At 44.0% G+C, this 23,499-nt stretch overlaps 1 protein-coding gene across 2 annotated transcripts in view; it reads right to left on the reverse strand.

Annotated features, from left to right (window-relative positions):
• Nucleotides 1–17,989: 17,989 nt before the first annotated feature.
• GALNT14 (polypeptide N-acetylgalactosaminyltransferase 14) overlaps nucleotides 17,990–23,499 on the reverse strand; it is a 356,414-nt gene continuing 350,904 nt past the window's right edge. For both annotated transcript variants that reach the window (XM_054995704.1, XM_054995705.1), the window contains exons 14-15: nucleotides 23,299–23,418; nucleotides 17,990–20,089 (exon numbers count right to left, since the gene is read on the reverse strand). In XM_054995704.1, the coding sequence (XP_054851679.1) occupies nucleotides 19,931–20,089; nucleotides 23,299–23,418 (279 nt within the window). In that variant the 3' untranslated portion in view covers nucleotides 17,990–19,930. The remainder of the gene's footprint in view (nucleotides 20,090–23,298; nucleotides 23,419–23,499) is intronic.

Below are 23,499 nucleotides of genomic sequence, written 5' to 3' on the forward strand. Positions count from 1 at the left end.
GTTGATAACCGACTTCTGGAAAAAATGGAAGGATTTCTTTGATTATTTAGGTTAAACTAATTGATATAGTAGCTTAGAGGAAGGGAGGGAGGGAGGGAGAGAGAAGGAGAAATGTCATGTATCTAGGTTCAGGGAAGCTAAATACGTAATAATTACTTTATTGGTTTAAAGAAACTTAAATGTTCTGCCTGTTTTATTCCCAATATCTTTTATATCTGCACTGTTTATATACTTACTGGTTGTATAAGATTGTATAATTTTCAATTTACTGTTTAATTTCGATTTTGCCTAACTTTTATACTATGCACTTAATTTACTCTGTTTTTGTCTTACTTTCTTTTTTAAAAATAAAATGTTTAAATTAAAAAAAAGGAGTCCCAAGTTCCATAAACAGCCTGCACACAGGGACCGATAGACATTTGTTGACTCAAAGCTTGGGTTAAGGGAGGCTCCAAGTGGCGTCAGTGGAAGGTGTGTAAAGGAGGTGGTAGCACAGGGTATGGGCAAGTAGAGTGTATGTTTTGTGAACATGCCACTGACTGCCCTTCAAGCCTTACTTACAAGGATGAAAGCAGCCTTCCTGGCTGTTCCCTCTGTGCCTGCCACTCTTAACACTCCTGTTTAACTTCAGCGTGTTTGAAAACCAGCCGGCCATCATTCAAAACATCCCTTAGCATCTTACCATTGAAGACAGGTAAAAGTGATGGCTCACAGGGCTTCATAGATCATCCAGGCAAGGGAACTGTAGGAGTCAAAAGCCAGCGCTGGCCGCCCATTTCATCAGAGCTCTCATGAATCTTGTCAATTCGGGGTCATTCAGGCATCCTAGCTTGTGAGATTGTCTTGCTGTACGGAGGACAGGAGCAACCTCTGTTCGGCAGAATGAAGACTGATGATGGTAGTGTATTTCATTTGTTCACTCGGGATACGAATCCAGGAGTATGCTTTTTTTTGCACTCTTTTTTTTTTTTTGTAAAGAGAAACTGTAGTACAATGTCTGAAAAAGTGAATTGTAAGCCTAGAAGTTCCCATTTTAAAGTCCTGTTTCTGTCATGAACTTGGGCTGCTCTATGTTTTGCAAGGCAGTATGTTAGTGTCCCTACAACCAATATGTGTGCTGTATTCACATCCTTAAACACTGTACACATATACATTGGATCCTTGATTTTCCTAGACATTTAAAGATGCTGGCATTTGCTGAATGAAAGTGCACTGTTTCAGATAGGTTAGAACAGCAGGATTTGAATCTAGTGACACCTTAGAGACCAACAAATTTTTCAGAATATAAGCTTTCATGAGTTGGGAAAGCTCCCGTTTTCAGATATAAGGAGGAGAAGTGGAGATTATATAGTCTCTGAGCCTTTGTACCCCAGTCAGGAGGGATGAAGCAAAAAACATGGTCAGGATGTAAAGGGTACAATGTTACAATGCAGCTTGATTAGAGCAGAAATTAGCATCTGTAGTGAGATAAGAATCCTGTGAGTCGAACCACACAATACGAATTACATGAGACCGAGCGAGTGTCAGGAGTCCTGTCTTACCCCAAATGCTGATGTCCAGCATTCTGTCGATGAGCATGTGTCCTGGTCCAGGCACGCATTCAAAATTTTCTGCTCCAGTGTAGCCGTGGCGGCGCGTATACACGGTCACGATCAGTAAGTCAGCAATGCAGAGCATCCTTATTTCCTATATCTTCCACTTCCTATCTGTGCAAAGTGGAAATGCATGATGCAGGTATGCAGAGAAAACCCATGCCACTGCGAACACAGGTTCAATGGAGGTCCTGCAGTCCTGGCGAGTGTAGTTGAAAACAACGTTGGAACACGTGTAAGTAAGTTTTCATGTCATTTGTGTGTAATTCATATTGTGTGATCTGGCTCTGAGTCTCTATTCAGCCAGGGTGGTAGGTACATTGTTCTAAACCTGTGAATGAACTCAGTTTCAGCAATTGCATGTTGCAATCTACCCTAGAAGCTTCTTTGTTTGAGAACAGCCACTTTTAGGCCAACCACAGAATGTACTGGAAGATTAAAATGTTCTCCCACTGTTCCCCAGGAATCCAGCCATCTCCATTTGCAAAACATTTGCAGGCCATTTGGCTTCCATTTTTTGGGTGCCGTTTCTGGGAATGCACTTTCTACCCTCACAAAAAAGGAGCCAAACAATTGGAAGCCAAACAGCGTGCAAATATTTTGCAAATGGAGACATTGCCAGTATTCCGTACGTGGGCTGTCCCTTTAAGGGCATGTGGAAACAGCCTAGTGTGGAGCTGCTCTGAGATCATAGGGGAATGGAGTTTTAAAGCATATACTAAGGAATGCTTACTGAACTTCAGCAATCCAAGTGCCCCCGTTCAGATTTTTAGAATGTTTGTGGATACCCAAATCATCATGCACTGGATCCGTGGTAGGGTTGCCAACTCTAACTAGGCAACTTCCTGTAGATTTAAGGGTAGTACCTGAGGAAAGCAAATTTTGAGGAGAGGAGGGAGCTCAGTAGAGATATAATTCCACAGACTGTATTTTCTTAACCTATTTGTTGCAGAGGAACGAATCTATGTAGTCTGGAGAAGTAATTCTGGGAGAACTCCTGACACCACCTCAAGGTTAGCAATCCTAAACTATGGAGGCTTCCATCCTCTGGAGTCCTTGAAATAATATTGTGAGTGAGAACCACATAAGCTACACTTTAAAATGATGTTTATGTAAAACATTTGAATTGTCTGTATATAACCTACTAGGTCAAATTCAGAGAGCAGTTGATTTTATAGGCCCACAGAAAACCGTCTGACCCAAACTCTAATCTCTTGATTGGAAGGCACTTTGCAAAAACTTTCTTACTGATTAATAACTTCTATCTTGGGGGCAGGTGAATGCAGGGGAGGGAGGACCCTGGAAAATACTGCTGAGCTGCTCCTACAAACAAGGAAAAATAGGAGCACAGAAAGTCTGAGTGTCTGGTATCTAATGAAAACCACCATCCACTATTGTCTAGGGATGCAGACTAGGTTTCTCTTTCTGAATGGTGAAATCCTTTGCATTGGAAAATAGATTGGAAATCACTTCAGTTTTATCCCTGAGGTAAGCATGATGACAAGGACTGCAGCTCCTTGGCTCTATTCAGCCAATTAGATTTCCTAGGGCTGAGCTGTTGGTTCTCAGCAACCAATCAGCATGGGTTTTGACTAACTTTCTGATGTGCTCTGGAAGCTGGGTGGCTGTGGGCAGCAGCAGTTGTATGAGCTTTTGACATTTAAAAGAGAGTAAAGCTGATGTCATCCCTTTTCCCTGAGATAGAGTTGCCAACATCCAGGTGGGGACTAGAGATCTCCTGAAATTACAAGTGCTCTCCAGACTACAGGGATTACTTCCCCTGGAGAAAATAGTTGCTTTGGAGAGTGGACTCTATGGCATTATGCTGCACTGAGGTTCCTCTGTGAGGAGCTAGGCGTTTTGAATATGACCTCCTGAATGTATATTTTTTTAACTCACCATGCTTGGATTTTTGCCTTATTCTAACCAACATGCAATGCTAGCTTGCACCCAGTGTAAATGAACTTACATGTTTTTTAGTATTAGCTGATATTTAATTTATGGAATGCTAGACTGAAGGCACAGATGGATGGGCGAGCATGGCTGAGTATGACTGTGTCCTCTTTGAAGGCCATGCAAAGATAATAGGGATGGCAATGCTGAGTTGGGAAATTTCTGGCAAAATGGGGGTGGAGCCTGGGGAGTGTGGCGTTTGGGGAGGGTATAATGCCATAGACTTCACTCGTCAAAGCAGCCATTTTCTCCAGGGAGATAGATCAAGATGGATAGCCATGTTTGTCTGTAGCAGTAGAAAAGAGCAAGAGTCTCGTAGCACCTATAAGACTAACAAAATTTGTGGTAGGGCATGAGCTTTTGTAAGTCACAGCTCACAGCTCACTTCTTCAGATACAGCTAGAATACATTCTAGCTGTATTCTAGAGCTGTGACTCACGAATGCTCATACCCTACCATGAAAGCTCATATCCTACCACAAATTTTCCAACCCTAATCTTGGCTATTGTACTGGCAACCTCTAGCCAAGATATTGAAGATGCAGGGGTGGCGCATCAATGGAGACAGGTCTGGCAATTGCCTCCAGCGCAGAGGCACCAGAGGGGGCGTGGGGGCATGCACCACGGAGCAACTGAGTGGGAGGGCTGGGAGGACGCACGCACCCCAAGCATTCCCCCCTATCTCCTGCCTGTTGCCTCACAAACTGGAAAGGAGTGATAAAGTGATACGTTTGTTTTGGGGGACTGGGGGTGGGGGTGGGACAGAATAATGACAGAAGAAAGCAAAGGGAAAGGAGAAAGCAGGAAGGACCTAGAGAAAGAGCTGCACCTCAGGGTGTGCGTTTTGAATGAGCTGCTGAAGACTCAAATCCTTCTTCCAGGCACAAGCCTGCTGGATGCAAGGGCACCCAAAGACCATTCCGGGGTGGGCTGCCACTGCTCTCTCCCAGGATGCCCTCACGTTGGGGGTGGGGAGGGGGACTTGTGCCTGGAAGGATTTGCATCTTCAGCAGCTCATTCAAAGCGCACACCCTGAGGTGCAGCTGTTTCTCTAGGTCCTTCCCGCTTTCTCCTTTCCCTTCCCCTTTGCTTTCTTCTGTCATTATTCCATCCCATCCCTCCAAGAAAACTTGTGCAACCCTTGTCTTGTTCGGTCCGGCTCTAAGTTGCCCCGTGCTGCTGCCGTCGCTGCTAGCACACAGCTGCGAGCCAGGCGCAGCAGGTGGCCAGGGCGGTGCGGGGCAACTGAGCAGTCTGGGTGTGCGCACATGGGGGCGGCAACAGCCCTGAAGCTGCCCCCAGCATCAGGTGCCAGAAATTCTGGCACCGGCCCTGTGAGATGCTCCTGGATCAGGCTCCATCAGGTCTTCAGAATCAGCCTACAGCAATCTTCTGATAAGAGGGAAAGGAAAGTTTTCAGCAGGCTGTCCCAAACAGAAGGCCATTCTCCCAAGAAAGCTATAGGACCAACCCATCTGAGTCTGACTGATTCTCACCCCATACCTTAAAAGCAGGAGGGCACACAGACCATGTGGGGGCCTAAGGCGCAAAGAAGTATAAAAGCAGCAAAGGGCAAAGGAGGGGCAGAATCTCCTTCACCACCTGCTGGGGTTCTCCATTTCAAATTGTGTTCATTGCATCTAGAGCTGACCTAGGCATGTGTGGAGGTCTGCCTGTGTATGAGTAGAATGCAATGAGGTGCTTTTGAATTTCTTTGGAGTGAGCTTAATAAACATTACTTTTGTATTCAAGAATTTATTGCCTGGCTTTCTCTCTGTTCCATCATCTATGGGGGAAAGTATTGCTGAGTCAGAGTGGATTTTGGTGAGGCCTGATCACTAGGGTTGCCAGGTCTTCCCAGCAACTAGCGGTGGGGGGAGGCTTTGTTACTTTTTTGTGCATGCAGGTGCCTGCATTCTCCTGACTGAGGTGTGATGACATCGCTTATGGAAGTGATGTCATTGCACTGGCCATGGGAGTGTTCCCACACTTTGGAGAGGAAATCAGCCCCATGAGAAGAGTGGGAGCACTCCCATGGCCAGCATGATGACATTGCTTCTGGAAACAATGTCATTGCTCTGGCCAGAAGCACCCACACTGCCTGCTTTCCTGGGCTACCTACTGGTGGTGGGTAATTGCTGGGCAGCTTTCCACCTCTTCCCAATTGCCAGCGATTGGCCGGCAGAGGGCAAACCGCTAGGAGGTTGCCTACGACCAGCAGGTACTTGGAAAGCCTACTGATTACCCTTTCAGTTCATTTACACTGGGCCTAGGCTCTTTTTGGCCCTGACACCTTCCCTCCCCAAACTCTGTCCTCCCCAGGCTCCACCCACAAAACTCCAGGGATTTCCCAGTGAAAGCGGCCCTGTCTCCATTTCTAGAAAATTGAGAGGGCCATATTTTCAGTTTATCCAATGAATGAGAGAGGAGTTCTACACCTGCCCTTACAGATAAATCCAATTTTGAGAAATGCTGCCTTATTTTGCTCAGTGGGATTGACTTGGTTTTCAGTAAATACTTGAACTTGGTTGAATTGTTTGATTTTCTTCCTAGAAAATATTGAGCATCACAGTTTACATGAGATGGGTCTATACATCATCTATGTAGAACCCTTGTTACTTACTTTGTTGAGTGAAAAATTGAATGAAAAGAAAATTAGGAATTTGGCTCACCGTAACTTCTGGTGTACTTTCAAGTTGAGAAGGGACTCAAAACCATTCTATGACTCAATTTCTTGTTATGCTTCTGGCTGTGTATTAAAATAACATGATGTTGAAATGTTATTTGCCTCTGACCAAACCCAAAATGAAACCCCAACAGTCCAGCAAAGAGAGACCAGGAAATTGTGTTCTTGTAACACCATCTTGGCCACATAAACATACATTGTTAAATGTCTGTGGAGAAGTAACGACTTTCCATTTAAACTGTGGAGCATTCTGCTTAATAATAAATATGCTCCTGACATTGTTAAATGATAGCTTGGTTCTAATAAACCCCATGTTGATCTGTGTGTTGGTTAGAGTGGGTAATTTGTCTTCCAGGGCCGCTAAAACTGTAGCAAGGCTTATAAAGACAACATGAATCAGGCTTCCCAAATCAGCTTCCCTCCTGCTGGTTTACTCATTTTCTAAACCATCAGAAAATATTGGCCATTTTATTTAGTTAGTTATTGCTTCCCATTATTAGTTAACTCCGTGGCTTATATGGGTAAGGGGGGACTATTGAGATGTATTATTGAGAGAGTCTGGTGCCTGTTTTCAAAGCTGTCTCCCTCTCTTTTCCAGTCTCTCTCACACACAAATGATCCGGATGTAAAGCCCTGTTAAAGCCTGATAATACAGGAAAAAAACTGGCCATTGTGACTAAGAGACAGGATGCAGCAATGCACACAAAACAGGCGAAGGAGAGAGTGAAAGGCAAGAGGGTGTGATTCTGTCTCTGTGTTGGAGGAGTGAACCAGGATTTTTTGTTCTGCTCCACCTCCTTACGCCTTCCTGTTCACTCTCTCCCTGCCATGTTTCAACTAAAAGCAGACAAATACGAAGAGGCCCTCTCCTCATGGAGTGCGGCACAAAGGAAAGACGACATCCTTCCTGTCTGCAAGGTCTACCCTTGGGGAGTGGCTGTGGTTTGGTGACAGAGCACCTGCTTTGCACACAGAAGATCCCAGGTCAGGTAGTATGTATGTAATGTAAAACACCTTGATCAGAGACCCTAAAAAACCTTTACAATGACAGTAGACAATACTGATCTTGATCGACTATGGTCTGACTCACTGTAAATCAGCTGTATACATGTGTGTTGAAATGTTTGTGTTCTCACCACATTTCAACACAGACACATGCAGAACTGATGACAATCCCCATAAATGTCACCACCACGTCACTAAGTTGCTCTCTCACTCCCCATCCTGCCTGTCTTGGCTCAATAAAAGGTAGACCAGGTGCTTCGGGAGGAACTACACACATGCATCTGGCAGGCTCATATGCAGCTGTGTGTGAAATGGTGCTCTGGAGCTAGGTTTACCAACTTCAATGTGGGTCCTGGAATTCTCCTGGAATTAAAACTGATCATCAGACTATACGAATCAGTTGCCCTGGAGGAACTGATAGTTTTGAAAGGTGGACTGTACAAGTCAATAGAGAAACTGAAGTCCTAGAGTAGCAATAGATAGTGGATGACTTCTGCTTCTCCTGCATTATATTACAGAGTATAGGAGAAACTGATTGATTGTTGCCTGGAAAAAGTCTGAGGCTGGTTGGGGATTGAGAGGGGGACTGCTATTGGCTGGTATCCTCCTGTGGTCTCTCTCTTCAACACTGAGAACAACCTGAAAAGGATTTCGAGTGTTTTAGGTTGAATGAAGTGAGTAACATCCAGTTATACCAGCACAAATAGCATTAGTTAGTATAACATAGAGAATGCATGCATATAGAAATCTACAAATAATAGAAGGTGGGACAAAAAGGCAGGAAAAGTTATACGAGATGGTAAATTTAAATTCTAAATTTCGGTGGGAGGAAGTGACCTCACAGCAATGGGGAGAGTTGGAGGAGCTGATCTTTGACCTGGAGGGAAGAGGAGGTTTAATTCTTACACTCCATATGGTATTGCTAATCAAAACCATACTCTCCATGCTATTGTTATCCCTCTTAAAGGAAGAAAAAGTAGGTCCACATCTTTTGCCTTTTTTCTTTAAAGGGCTATCACAGCAGTGTTTGAATTAGCAAAGCTGAGTCAGGAATAAACTTCCTCTCCCATCCCTTTGTAGCCCCAATCTAAATTAGGGCCATGCTCAGTGGTAATTGAGTTCAAGGGGTTGCTGGGAAGATCTATTCATGGATATCCCAATGGCTCATCAGTTTTGAACCTCAGTTTCTAAAAACCTTGGACTGGGAACTGAAACCTGGAGAATGGAAAATCTAGTGACTTGCACTAACAACAACAAGACATGTCTACATGTAGGGACATCTACTTGCAGGCCTTGTAGATTTCAAACTGGCATATGATTCTCTTCTTCTAATCAAGCCCTGGGAAGGCTATCTCCTCTCAGGAAGGAGGTACAATATATGTCCGGCAGGGCAGTACACCATTTGCTGTAACTGACACTTCTCCTTAGGATGTTTGTTACAACTGACATCCTGGGAGGGATAAATGTATGTTGTTCTAGCCTTTTGGGAACCATCATAAAACAAGCTCAGTGAGAGACATGACTTGGTTAGATCTTAGTTGTGGAAGACTGGTTTTAACTCCCTGGGGGAAGAGGGTTTAAAAAGGGCTGCTGCCTTTTGGGCGTGTGGTTCATCGGGGATGGAAAAAGGAGAGCGCTAGTGATGAACGCACATCCTTTCAAGAGATGTCCAGGTATAGTTTGGTAATTTTTCAAAGGATAATTAGACTTTTTCTCCTTTTCTTTCTGTTATTAGCTGCTAGCCTTGTGCTCTCTATATTTTATATACTGATGTAGTACAATAAAGATCTTTTTTTAGTTAAGTCAAACTGTGTCCAAGCCTCCTGTTCATCCATTTGCTAAAACTGTGCACATGCATAAAGGTTCAATGGCTGATGAGGGTTAAAACCTTTTCAGTCTGGATGGCAGTGGCTACTGAAGAAACCTAGGACTGGGAGGAAGTGAGAAGCCCCCCCCATCATAATACACAGCACCCTGCAAAACACAAAAATTGGGACCAGAAAATAGGGGCTGTTGTGATGTGTCCCTGAGGTTCAGGTTCCTTGAACTGCAGACAAAATTGTCCATGCTTCAACATCCTTTTCTGGTTTACTAAACATATTCCTGGGTTACACCACCAGGCATCCCGAGTATTATAACAAGATTATGAAATATGATACCCAAGCTCTGAACTAGAGCAAAGAGGCTCACCAAGTTTCAGTGTTATCTCATGGATGGATAGAGATCAGATTGGCTGTAAGAATTTCCTTTTTATTGTACCACTTGCTATTCATGGTAGGGCAAAAATGGTTTCAAAGGTGATCCCAGGTATATCTTCTTGCATTGAATGTACTCTATACAAACCAAATTGGTTTTTGCTTCAGATGACTCTTGCAGAGAAAAATCAATTTCGGGTTACAATGGCTTTGATCTTTCAAGCTAAAGATCCATTGCAAATGTGCTAAGCAGTTAGGATATAAGGTTGTGCAGCGTAGATGGGATGTGTAAAGCAGGCATTCGGATGAAAGCTTAGCTTTGAATCTGTTTAACAAACAGACGCAGATCTTGTCAGCCATTCTTCATGCAGACTCCCAAATGGATATTGTCCTGTCTAAGTAGCTTGTTTTATCAAGTGACAGTAGCCATGGGAGCAGTCACAGAAAGCCTGGGCTTCTGTTTATAAGCTATTCTTCCTGCAGCGTACAAAGTACCTGAAAGTACTTCCAACCTGGGTGCTTTTTTTTACCCACCATCTTTTTAGTAGCCTCCTGAATGCACCTGGGTGAAAGAAAGACTTTGAGGAGCCTTTCAAGAAATAACCTGTTTCCCCCCCAGCTTTCATCAAACTCTGCACTTGTGTGTACGTATATGTGAATGCTGATTCACACAGGCATACATTTGTTTATTTATTTACAGTCCACCTTTCTCACTGAGACTACAGTGTAAGTCAATATGATTAATGGCTGAGACATTCAATAAATAATACAATAGGGTATGGTAGCAGAAATTTGAAGAAAAAAAAGCATACCTCCACATACTGAGTTGAAAATAATGGTGAAAGAAAACATAAGCAATTTGAAACCTACCCAGTAGAAGCATACTTACAGTAACAGTAAAAACACAGTAGTAGAGTTTACAGTGCCTATCCCTTTTCCAAACCATCTCCCTGAGCTATTTTCTTGCAGCACAAGCCTGTTATCTATTTTTAAAATCATTCTTGAATAATTCAGTTTTGCATAGTTTGCAAAAGTGGGAGTTTTACTGACCCCTTCAGGGAGAGCATTCTATAAGGTGGGGGCCACCATAGAGAATGCACGTGTATTGGCAATTGTTGACTTTGCCCCTGCGCAGGGTGGTACCTGCAGAAGGTGCTGCTCAGATGAGTGAAGCAGGCAGAACATAGGAAGAGAGATGATCCTACTCCTGCTGCCAAATTCTTTAATGGGATGGTAAGATCTACTATATTAAAGGCTGCAGACTGATCTAGCAAAAGCAACAAATAAGCAACAGTACTCCAATGCACTCTACATTGGTCTCCCCTCAAAGTTAATTCTGCGCCAATTAGTGCAGAACACCGCAGCTCAGTTATTATTAGACATGGGCATGAACAGCATTACAAACGGGGGGAAAACAAACGAACAGGCCGCTCGGCTGCTTGCGAACGGGCTGTTCGGGAGGCGCCATTCCAGCCGAACAGGTGGTTGGCGCAAGCCTCGTTCATTGCGCTCAGCCACGGTTTGGGAAGCCAGACACTCAGGCGTCTTCAATCAATTGCCTCAGCAATGGAGTGGGGGAGTGCCTGAACTCTGTCTGCACTCCCTCTGTCTCCTCGGACACCCCAATCAAAGCCCAACTTAGCTTGATGGACAGGTCTTCCTTCCAAGCATGAAGCTGCAAATTGGTAACAATTGGTAATGTGGGAGCAGGCACTGGGGGGGGGGGAGGGGGGTGTTCTGTGGCCATGGGAACTCCAATCTCATCCCTGCAAACCCTGTTAAGCAGTTCTGACTGCCAACCAGTTTCTCAATCGGACCTCTGCTTATAAAAGGGCACTGCGCTCCCAGTTCTGGATTTCACTTTCAGCAAGCAGAGGCGTGGGAGAGAGCTGTTAATAGTGTTTTGGGAGAGTGCATTAGAGCTGGGATTTTTTCTGTGTGGTTAGATAGGGATCTATCTCTCCACTGGTTCCAGGGCTGCTGCCAGGCCCTGGGGCCAAGCTCAGTGGGCACCTTGGCTGAGGGCTCACCCTGATTATTAGTGCCTGATCTGGTCAGGTCTCTGGGAGTGCTGGGCTAGGGCTCTAGCCCCTCCCTCTGGTTCCAGGGCTGCTCAGTGGGCACCTTGGCTGAGGGCTCACAGTGCTGTCCCCTTTTCTCTCCTCCTTCCTGTTTGCTGGCACAATGAGGCTTTGGGTGGGGGCAAAGGGTGGTCGTGGGGGGGAAGTGAAAAGATTGTCCTGATTGCCCCACGGAAAGCAGTACTGGGCAGGGCTCTGTGGCAGCAGAGACTCCCGCTCCCCAAAAATCACCTGTGGGGGCTGTGGAGGAGATCAAAGAGCTCTTGCCACTGGGGGAAGAGGAACTCTTTCAAATGTTTGAGGAGGAGGAGGCTGAGGGATCCAGAGAGGAATGGTTTGGGTTCAATGAATCATCCATCCCATCTCCATCCCAAACTCCTGGCGCTGTCCCTGCCTGCAGTCCACCCCTCACTCCGTCTTCTGTTGCCTGCTCCACAGTGCAGCCAGCAACCATTCGTTCTCCCTCCCCCAGAAGAGTTAGCAGGCCACAGTTCAAATCGGCTGCATGGAGGCACTTCCAGTCTCTTCCAAATAACCCCCGTGTGGTGCGGTGCCGTGTCTGTGATGATCTGGTGCACAGGGGCAATGACCCACAGCACTTGTCATTAATGGTCCTGACCAGGCACCTGAAGATGCACCACCCGAGGCTGTGGTCTCTATCCTCAACCAGCAAAGCATCCGGTGGGGGGAGAGAGGCCCTGGGGCCCTGGGGCCTCCTCTGAGCAGGGATCAGTGGGATGGTCACCGGAATCCACCCCAACCAAGAAACCTTGCCTCGAGGGTGCGGTCGGTGGGAGCGAAACAGTCAGGCAGGCCGCCCTTGGGGAGGTTGTTCCATCGGGGTCGGGGATAGTGCCATTGAAAAGGGTGCGGTCAAGGGCTCAGGAGGTGGGCATTCATGTGGTGGCAGAGATGATTGCCCTGCAAGGATTCCCCCTATCCATCATGGAGGGCGTGGGCTTCCAAAGCCTGCTTCAGCACTTTGCCCCATGGTTCTCCATGCCCCCTACCAGTCCATGCAAGACATGGTGCTCAGGGAGTTGTCGGCCACCAAAGGCCATACCGTTCAGCCAGTGTGTTTGTGTGGTGACAGCCTCTGTACCACACACAGCGTGGACAAGAGCATTGGCTCCAATGCCATAATGTCCCCACCTGGTAGACGTGTGTTGGTGTCTCTGACCCACCAGGATGTGTGTTTGTGTGTGCAAGGCCTCCGTGTATGCCATCATGTCTTGCTAGAGGGTTTTCTTTGCAGATAGTTGCTGGGTCATTTGGTTATGCGGTGGCTGCAGGCATACTGCATTGGCAGAAAGTAGCCTTGGGGAGGTCTGGCAGGTGGGCACATGGGGGTGCTGCTAGCCACTGGCCAGACCTCCCACCCACAAAAGGGGAGCCGGCCCACCTTCAGGTCTACCGCATGAGGCCAAAGTGAACTGAAGAGGGAGGGTGGCTCCATTTGTACTGAATGGGAGTTTCCTGGGGGCATCAAATTTGGGAATGTATAACTCCGAGATCCATACTGCAATCTTGACCAAACTTGGGTGATGGCTGGAGAAGAGCCTGCTGCACATTCTCTGTGAATATGGGCTCTCTAAATGCCAAGGGGGCCGCTCTGGCTCCAACGAACACCGAACACGAAACATTTGTTAATGAGACATGTTCGGTTCTGGTCGGCTGTTTGTGTTCGTTGTCGGGAATGAACACCAAACAGCCTGTTCTGTTTTTTCCCCTCATTTGTGCCCAAGTTCTTGCCCATGTCTAGTTATGTCTAGTCAGGAGCTAGGTGGAGCATGCATATCACACCCATTCTGCAATCACTCTATTGCCTGTTCACCAGTTACCAGCCTCAATTCAAGGTATTGGCTATCACATGTGTACAAGAACAGAACAATCAGTAATTGGTTCAAGTGCAAAGCCCTTTATGGCCTTGGTTCCTCATATCTGCAAAACCACATCTCCCCCAGGCTCCACCATGACAGCTTCACTCAACTGAGCAGACCCTCCTGTAGGTGTCACCTTGCAAATGGGCAAAATCTACAGCTACCCATACATGCACAATCTCTGTGCAGCCCCCCACCTTATGGAATGGCCTGCCTAATGGTGTCCTGGCTTGCCACAAACTATCCAAAAGTGAATTATTCAAGAAGGCTTTTTTACACAGGTAATAGGGCTATACTGAAACAAAATGGTTCAGAAAGATGCTTTGTCAAAGGAATAGGGACTATGGACTATAATATTATGTATAATATGCATTGTCTGTTGCTTTAAGTATGCTCTGACTATGTAAGTTGTGTATCACAATGTGTCATGTTAATACTTATCCTTTGTTTCAACTCTGTTTCAGATTTCTGCAATCCCAACCCTATTGCACTGGTTATTGGGTGTCCCATCCTTATGATCGTATTAATAACTGATTGTTTCATAACTTCCTTATTCTCTTGTCTCAAAATGGACAGGTTCATAACTAGAAATGGTCAGCAAGAACTGCTTGATTTCAAGTGTAGATCTATAAAGTACATAAATAAATAAAGTGCAGTAGAGTTGCAGAGAAGTGAGGCAATTTGTCCTCCTGACCTAGGTAAAGGAAGCTAGGTCATGATCTTAGCCTCCACCTTACCCACCCTCCCTCCCAAATTTGGAAGCACCAAGTAGAGTTCTAGTTACCAGAATTACTGGTTCCTAGGGAGGACACAGTAGCAGCTCAAGATACCATCTTATGATGTTACAGTCTTATTATTCAGGAACTAAAATCCCCCTTTGCCTAAATAAAAATAATCCAAATTGGTTTATTATAGGTGGTTTGAGGGTGAGCATCAAGTAGTGATAGGAAAGCTAAAAGTTAGTGAGAGCTAATAGGGGAGCTGAAGCTATAAATGGACTCCTACAAAAATAAAGTTTATGTTCAAAGAATTTCTTGTATAAGACAGAGCAAGAAAGATACATTTCAACCCCACTGGTAGCCTTGCCATACCTTAAAAAACTGAGGAAAAATTCTGGACTGTGGTAGCATATAGATCTCTTTGTTCTGATAACATGTTGAATTTTTTGGAACTTCATGGTGAGAATATGTTTGCATTTGCCTGTCTTCAGTCTCAATCCCCAATCTTGAGAAATTCAGGAGCAGGAGAAATGGCAGGAAAATGGCCTCTCTGACACTCCAGGCCTTTCTCAGTGTCTCTGTTGTCTTTACTATAGAGATATGGAGAAATTCCTAGCTCGTCAGTCAGATGTGGCATCACATTCTCCCCAAACTCCATCCTCCCCAGGTACTGCCCTCAAAATTTTCCTACGAAAAGTCTACCTGAGATAAATCCAGTTTAATACAAATATATATAGTTTCCTACTTCATTAACTCTGTTGCAAAATGTTATTCTTATTTTAGGATCAATATGGGTCTATAGGATCCTACCAATGAAGCATTTCCCCCTTTGCTTTCCCTCTGTGTGAGTGGTATCTAGCAACCATAGCAAACAAGAAACCCCTGTAAATTTATAAGAGGCACAACTATAACATCAAGAAAAGTTCTATAATAATCAAAAGGTATCCTTGGTGAATCTTGATTCATTTTCGCCATTATAATAGCACATTTTAGTTCTTATATAGCTTTTTACCATAGTCCTGTGTTCTTTGCTAATTTTAGAAACATCTATTAAGTAATTTTTAAATAAGGGTTCATTAGAAACATACAACTTTATACAGCAATTTAAAAATTCTTCCACCAATTCTTTAACAATGGGGTTCATACCTTAAATTTGTTGCTTAGCTACTGAATAAATTAACTTCTTTCTTCTTTTGTTAGATATTTTTGTATGCTTTTTATCAACTTCATTTCCTTTTCCAAACTGTTTTGTTTTAAGATGCTTACAGACCTTTCAGCATCATATGTATTAATCAAGTTCAACTGGTTTCAATAATTTGTCTTGTATCTCCAGTAGTAACTTGGTTATTAGGTATATGTTTCAATTATTTTCTTTTTCAGTAGTCATTCAAACATTTTAGCTCTATGTACCTTGTTTTTATAGAGGAAAGTATTTGTAAAATGCTCAATTATTAAAGTTTTCCCTGTAGCCAAGATTGTAAAAGAGGAGGATTCAGTAACAATAGTTGAAATTATTCAGGTAAACTATTGTGATATCTTTTGGATCTATTTCTTATCTTGCAGGAATAATCAATCTGTCTCCAGTTTTTATCACATTTGATACTCTGAATGGCATTTCAGATAGTGGAAGCTCCTGCATGGCATGAAACAGATTGGATATTGATTTCATTTTTCATTTTCTGAAACGGTATGAGGAGGAGGGTGTTGCCCCAAACATGTACAATCCCAGGGCCATATGATGGGATTGTAGAGAGAATTCATCTTAATTTGAACCAAGGGGTCATGATCCAAAATACTGAGAAATGAGTGCAAAAAATTCTGTCTCACAATAAAGTAACCAAGTTCTCATAGGAAACTATACAGGACCTTTTTGAAGGACATGTATCACTGTACCACATGTATCACTGGACCACATGTAACCACTAGATCAGAGAAAATGTATAATTTCTTGAACCAGTGTTGAAAAAGCTTGGCCCATTTCCCTATGATATTGCTTGAACACTGTAGATATATCATTTGTGATATCATTTTACAATAATCTACAGTTTTCAAGAAAATAAATACAACTTTGAATATTTGGTGAGATATTTTAATTTCTCTTGCAATTTTCTAATATTTCCCAATGGAAATCTGAGAAATGGAAATATAACCTACTGTTGTAAAATAACTTCTTATAGGAGTCCCCTCATAATGCAATTCCTGAGGTTCACAACACAAAAGATGGATTAAATTAGTAAATTATGGAGCAAATAGAAAAGTCTTTGCCACTTTTGGAAGCATAAAAAAGATGTTAACAAATATTTGTATAACTTATATTCTGGTCCAATCCTGGCCTTAAAAATACTTTCAGTGTGATGGTAGGGAAAGGAAGTGCCAGGCAGTTCTGCACTTGGAGCTGTACTTAAGATGGCAGACCAAAACAGGAATATTTGGCGATGAAAGCAGGCAGTATTTTACCCCAGAATAAACTCAAAGAAGCCACAAGAATTTGGGGCATTGTGTTCAAAGTAAGACCATTGAAGCCATTTCCACAGGAATATCAAGAAACATTTTAAATAAAAATGACCCTGTTTGAGAATTTGGTATTGCAAATTCCCTTGATATGCCAGCTTCGAGTGTTGCCCATTAAAGATACAAAAGAAAAAAGAGGTTGTCAGTAGATCCACTCTTGTCTCCCATTTGTCAGTATTTAAAACTCTCACAACTTTCTGTATTATGAAAAACATAATGCAGAAAACACAAGACAATGACATTCAAGTAGCAAAATATCATTTTATGATTATGTGAAAATTTCCTATTCCAATGTTTTAAAACAGTAAGACACACTACAGTTACAGAGGATCACCCAGAGATTTTAGGCCCACTCATGACACTCTCTCACACAAAAAGCAACAGTATTATCATCAGCCTTCTCACATAGAATCTCGACTTTCAGCCTCACACACACAGGTTGAACACTGTTGTTCAGAGAGATTAAAGCAGTATGACAATTTGGCTGTCCTTCCCTAGAGTGATGACTGTGCTCACCAGAGTAATTCATCCATGACTACTAGACTGTTTTCCCAGATGTCCAGCACTGGGCTGATTTGTAATTCTGAAGTCCAATATTCATTTGGAATGCTGGTCATGTATTCCAGACTATTCAGCTCTATAACCCAGACCAAGTAATTTCAGAATTCTGTACCATTATTTGCTCAAAGGTTCAGGACATTCATTTTTGTAGTGCTTTAAATACCCGTGGAATCTGCTTGATCAGAGACCTCCATGGGATAAAGGAAACAAACATCTTGTGCCAACAGGGAATGATAGCTTTATAATGCTGCTTCCAAGTCTCTGAAGAGATCTTGCTGGTATCGAACCACAGTCATCTCAAGTGCTTAGTCATACAGTGAAATTCTAAGCAGAGTTCCCCCAGTCTATGCCCATTGATCCCAATGGGCTTTGTGATGAACTGCACTTAACAACAGATTTCCAAAGTGCAGCAAAATCAGAGAACTAGGAGGGCCAGGGTTTCCTAGAATGGAGAGCTTGAGTGACAGGCTGCTTCCTCTTCTCTGATTGGTCAGTTAGAACCTGTCTGAAGGCAGTCAGTTGGTTTATGACAGGATTTGGAGTCAGTGAGTCTAACAAGAAAAGTCAGACAGGTTAACTTTTAGAGTAAAGAGAAAAGACTCCTGTGCCTTAACTGTAGTATTTCTGTCCTGAGGAATAATTCTATCTAAGAATTCAAAGTCTAAGAGTCTCTCTACAGAAGCCACCTGGGTGCATATTCATCAAGTGCTGGGAGACGCAATGTTAACTGGGAAGCATAGTTTTAAAAGACAGAGCTGGTGGAGATCAATCTGGAGGGGATGGATTCTTTCATAGCCTTCTGCCACCTCTGGCATACCAGACTGTATCCCCTTCTGGAGCCTTTGCCCTGCCACTCTTGCTGCTTAAAACTTTGAATTAACTGAGCCTCAACAGGGCAAATACTCTGTAAGGGAAGACAGTCCAGCATGCCAGAAGCAGCAGAGGGCTGTGAGAGAATCCGTCCCCTCCAGAGAAATCTCCCCCAGCCCTGTCATTTAAAATTATGCTTTCCAGCTAACATTGTGTCTCCCAAAACATGAAGAACATGCGTCAGAAGTCTTGTGTAGAGAGACACTAAGTGTCAGCATAAACTGAAGTATGCTTTATACAGACACCAGAGAACTGGGAATCTGTTTTGGCAAGAGTGACTGAGTAGAGGGTTCAGACTCCATTTCAAGCTAAAAGAAGAATGGTTATATCTTCAGAGGAGAAGATTAATTCCTATCCAGTTTCTAAGGGGGGAGGTATCTCTTGAGGAGAACTCCAGGTCATGTGAAGAGAAAAAGGTTTTAAACTAACTCCAGGAAACCTGAACTGTCATAAGAAACTTTCTGAAGAAACATTGTTGCTGTATCTAAAGTAAAACACCTCTCGCTGTTAAGAACCAAGAATATATGAAAATAAGCTTCAAGGATACTATTTTGTCTGTTACGAGAAGTGTATTCTGTAGTACCAACAAAAATTTACTTCTGCATTTTCATCCCAATTACTTTTACTCAATTCCTGCCTGTTAAATAAAACTACCTCTTTTTGAATGTTATTACAGATGGGAGAGTAAAGGGGTCCGTCACAGGCTTAAACTGGAGTAACTCTGATAGGATTTCACAGTTAGTGGTGTAGTTGTGCAATGAAGAGATTAGCAGATCTCAGTAGTAGCATAGCAAATACTGTCAGTTGGCAAAGATGGGCCACTTGAAAAACTTCAAAAGAAGACCATTGAGCAAAGAACAATTTTTACTTTGCACAGAGCACCTGGGAATGTCAGAAGCAACATCAGTCTCTCTCTGCTTTCAGTATTCCCAGATGCTTTGTATAAAGCAGCTCTACCCCCTGCATTTCCCAGAGTGTTTGTTCATCATGTCAGCTCTCAATGGGGGAGGGGGGAGGGGGGAGAGAATGAGTATGAAGGCTCAGTTACACAGTAAGTAGGGGATTTGGTACAAAGTCGGAGTGCACCCTGTCCTCCTCCTCCATCCACTGCCAATTAAGGAGAGGGCACTGATGGTTTCTTGCCCAGGATCTACCAAAATCTAGAAGAAAGCTTTGTGTAGCAGGTATAAACATGACCCTCTCCATGTGTACTGTACAGATTTTGACCACATCTCTCAGGCAGCAACACAGGCATTCACTTTTTTCTCATTCTTCTGCCAGACATACACAGTATCTAGCACACAACAAATACATCAATCACAAACAAATTATAATGTGCAATATAGGTTAGATCTGGCACTCTTCCAGAGATGTGCTCAGTTACATCAATCAAAAGTGCAAGATTAGTTGGCCATTTCAGCTAATTCCCAACATGTTCATTTCTGTTCTCCCATAACAACTAGATAACTCTCTTCCCTCACCCGTCTTCCCAATTACTAGCCAAGGCTGTCCCACCACCTTGCCAATGACAAAAATAAATACCGCATTTACTGATTTCAGCATTTTTCCCTTCTCAAAAATGAGAAGCCTTTCCTGCTTCAATTCCAGATGAGGGATATTATTGAAAGAAATGTTCAGATTGTGTTGTTCTTAACCATATGGGTATACAGCCCCACTGGGCCCAATTACTGCTATGGCTCTCAGAGCCAGCACTTATGTGCTTTATTTAACCTAGGCACAGCTGCGTGTCCTTATTCTTTGGCTTGTGCCCTATTATAAGGCAAGCCCCCACCCCACCCCCAAAGCTTGTACAATGGCTTTGGCTGTTCTTTGCAAAGCTCTTCCTGACAAAATTTGTTGTCATATTGCCAGGCATGGTCAGGACATCACCATCTCCCACCGTTGACTCATGGCTGTGCTCTCGCAAGGGTTAATCACAACTTCTCTCATGTTTTCATTGGTGTCCCCCACCATTTCAGTGTCCAGGCAGTAACGTGTGGCCACATGCTCAATGTGAGAACCAATTTTACTCCATCGCTTCAGAGAGAAAAGAGAAATGCAAAGAGATCAGATTCAGCATGACATGAAACACTTGCCTAAGTTATTTTTAGAGTTTGCAGTGGGTTACAGTGAATGAGGGAATGTGTGACCAGCACTGTATCTATTTTCTTGTTGGTGTTTCCTGACCGATTGTATTAACAGCTTGTTGTAGCAGAAGAGAAATTAGAACTTATGGCAACAATTTAACTTGGAAAACCCTGTTTGCTGTGATCCTGAGAGAAGCTGAGGAACAACCCATTAAACTAATGGATGGTTCTGAGTGTTAGGATGCACTCTGACAAATTTTCAAAACCACTGAGAAAATTTCAAGGAGCATTGGTCTCATGGTCAAAGAGAAATCTCTGACAAATATAATTGGTTGGTGGATGGCTGAGTGAGAAAGCATGTACTAGTTTCTGTGATGCAGTGCAGGTTTGAGGCTTAAACCAGTGGTATGAGGTCCTTGCCACTTGCTCTTATAGTACTAAAGGTACCACTGTGTCAGTCTAAAGTGACTCTAGGTGCTCAACAAATAATATATATATATATTAAAAAGTAGATGGCAGGGAGTTAAAGATAGCAGAGTTTCTACATTTTTTAAAATGCTCCCAGACTTCCAACTTTTGACTCTGGGGTAGAGGTGGGCATGGACCAGGAAAATGCCATGTACAGCTGGCCCGTGGTCCGTCAATTTTTATGGACCACAGACCATGAACTTTTCACAGACCAGCCCGTTCACGGACCTGTTCATTGGTCTGTGGTCTGTCACTTCAGGGGGCCCTAGGACCACCCGTTTCACACTCAGAGAAGCCAAAGTTGCAGCAAAGCTTCAGCAGGCTCTCCTCCAGCTACCCTCCAAGTTTGGCCAAGATTGCATTTCGGAGGTCTGAGTTACAGACTTCTAAAGCAGCAGCCCCCAGGAAACTTCCAGTAGATACCAGAAGTCGCAAATACCACTTGACTTGCATTAGCTTGCAGCACCAAAAAAGTTCTAATGAAGCAAAATCAGACACCTTCCCAGCCATTGCCTAAGGAATTGATTCTTGCTCCTTGCTCACATAGAGCAGAATGGAAGCTCTCTGGTTGGCAAGCAGAGCTGCCCATCAAGGATTTGAGGGCTGTGACGCTCTCCCCTCTGGGTTGGCAGCACTCCTGGGTTTGGGGTCAGCCACTGCCCCTTTAGCTGCAGTCCCTGCCTTCTCAAAGTACTCCTGTTTCTTCCTCATCTCCCCACACTTCTCATCTGACTCCTTACCCTCCACTCCCACTTGTGGGGGGGGGGACTCCCCTTTTATCCCTTCACCAATCCCAGCCTCCACCTCCTAGCCCCGGCCCTAACAACCTAGCTGCTGCCTGGGCTGCCTTAGGTAGCCACACCTGTGGCTGCTCTGCTGCTGGCTCTTCCAGGCTACTTCTTGCCCCTTCTAGCCTGCCTGTTGGTTTGCTGTGCTGCTGTACCTCTCCTGCCAGTCTCTGGGTAGTAGTGCGGCCTAGTGCCTCTTTTACTGCCTTTAGCCTGCTGCTTGAGTTGGTGCTGGCTGGCTGCCTCTGCCCTCTGTCTCTTCTCCCTCTGGCTGGGCTGTTGTTCTTCCCCTGGGCTAAGGGAAGAGGCTGCCCTGGAGCCCTTACTGGGTAACTGGCAGTCATTAGGACCCAGGAGGCATAGCCTAGCCTGCCTCCTGTTGTTGAGGCTTTGCCTGAGCTTCTTGCACCTGGGGCTTTGCCTGAACTTTCTGCACTTGGGGCTTCTTTGGCATTCTTGGCCCTTGTTGGTGTCTCTGACGTCTGTCATCTCCTGGCTGGGTGAGTGTTATGGGTGGTGGGGCTGGACTGGGGGGCTGCAAGCCTAGTTTCTGGGGTGGGTGTCCCTGGGGCATTCCCTAAGTCCAGCCCCAGCACCAGACACGGGCTAAAATTGGTGTTCCCATGGCTGCAGAACATCCACCCTTCTGTTGGCTAGGAAATTAATTCTTCCTCCTTGCTCACATACAGCAGAATAGGAGTTCTCTGGTTGGCAGGCAGAGGGCTACAGAACGTCCACCCCTCCATTGCCTAGGGAATTCATTTTTTGTTCTTGCTCACATAGAGCAGAATGGGAGCTCTCTGGTTGGCAGGCAGAGCTGCCCATCAAGGTTTTGAGGGCTAAGATTGGTATTCCTGTGGCTGCAGAACATCCACCCTTCTGTTGCCTAGGGAATGAATTCTTCTTCCTTGCTCTCATAGAGCAGAATGGGAGCTCTCTGGCAGACCAAGATCAAGTTTTTAAGGGCTGCAGAAGGTCTGTTGCCTAGGGAATTGATTGATCAGAGTGAAGATGTCTGTATTCACAGACTATGGACCAACAGACCGGCCCAAATGGACCAAAGTTCATGAAAAAGGTGAGTCCCATGAAGCGTGTGTTTGCGAACCACAAACCAGTCTGGACCATGTCAAATTTTGGTCTGTTTTCTGGACCAAGAACACCTCTACTCTGGAGTGTCTACATATACACGTTGTTAACAACATTGCAAAACATGTGGGAAGTCCATCCATTAACTACTTTACCATTGCAAGCTAACCACCACTTGTGTCTACTAACCTACCTACTAACATATACAAAAACACTAAAAAATAAGCCAAGATAGAAAAAGATGTGCTTTTGATGTTCTTGTATCTGTGGATGAATTCTCTGTGTGCACAATTAGAATCCCAGTATTTTATTGTCTAATGACCAATCCAAGCTCTGGTCCCATCCTGGTATAGGTAAAGAAACAGAAAATGTTCATATAGTATGGTAACATTACATGGATTTAAAAAAAAATTATTTTGTTCCTGTTTTAAATGCATATCCCTGATTTCTTTCTACCTTGTTCAAATTTTGGCAAATCTATGTGATCTTTGATTAGTTGCTGGGCAAATCTGGATTTGAACTTCTGTTCACAAGTGTTAAGCAGCTTGTTCCGAGTAAGCCTAACTCATTTCTGACCATTTCCTGAGGAGCGTGTGGCCATTTTTGCAAGCTTTTTTGCCTAAAATATGAAGCGGCTACTGATTAGACAAAAGAACCATTATGCCAATGGACATTTTCCACCTTTGTTGATTCTTCTAAACATGTTTAGAAGCTTTAGTGAAATCTCTGAGAAAAATAACTTCTCTTTGATGTTATGATCAATTGGAAGGTTGAAACCTCTCTGGCTTTAAGATTGTTAGAGAAAGAACATACTTACCTGCTTTCCATCTCCTTCTTTACAAGGTAAGAGCACCACCTGGGAACCTGGAAAGAGGGTTTGTATCGACAAGCATAATTGACTATGACGGACTTGCTGGTTGTAAGTGTATGTCCATTCCTGAAACAAAAAGAGGACATCAAACTCTTGCTCCTCTTTAATTCTATTTCCTCCTTCTTTCTCATTCATCTTCCATTATCT

Source organism: Eublepharis macularius, chromosome 1 (assembly GCF_028583425.1).
Source record: "Eublepharis macularius isolate TG4126 chromosome 1, MPM_Emac_v1.0, whole genome shotgun sequence".
Taxonomy (NCBI): domain Eukaryota; kingdom Metazoa; phylum Chordata; class Lepidosauria; order Squamata; family Eublepharidae; genus Eublepharis; species Eublepharis macularius.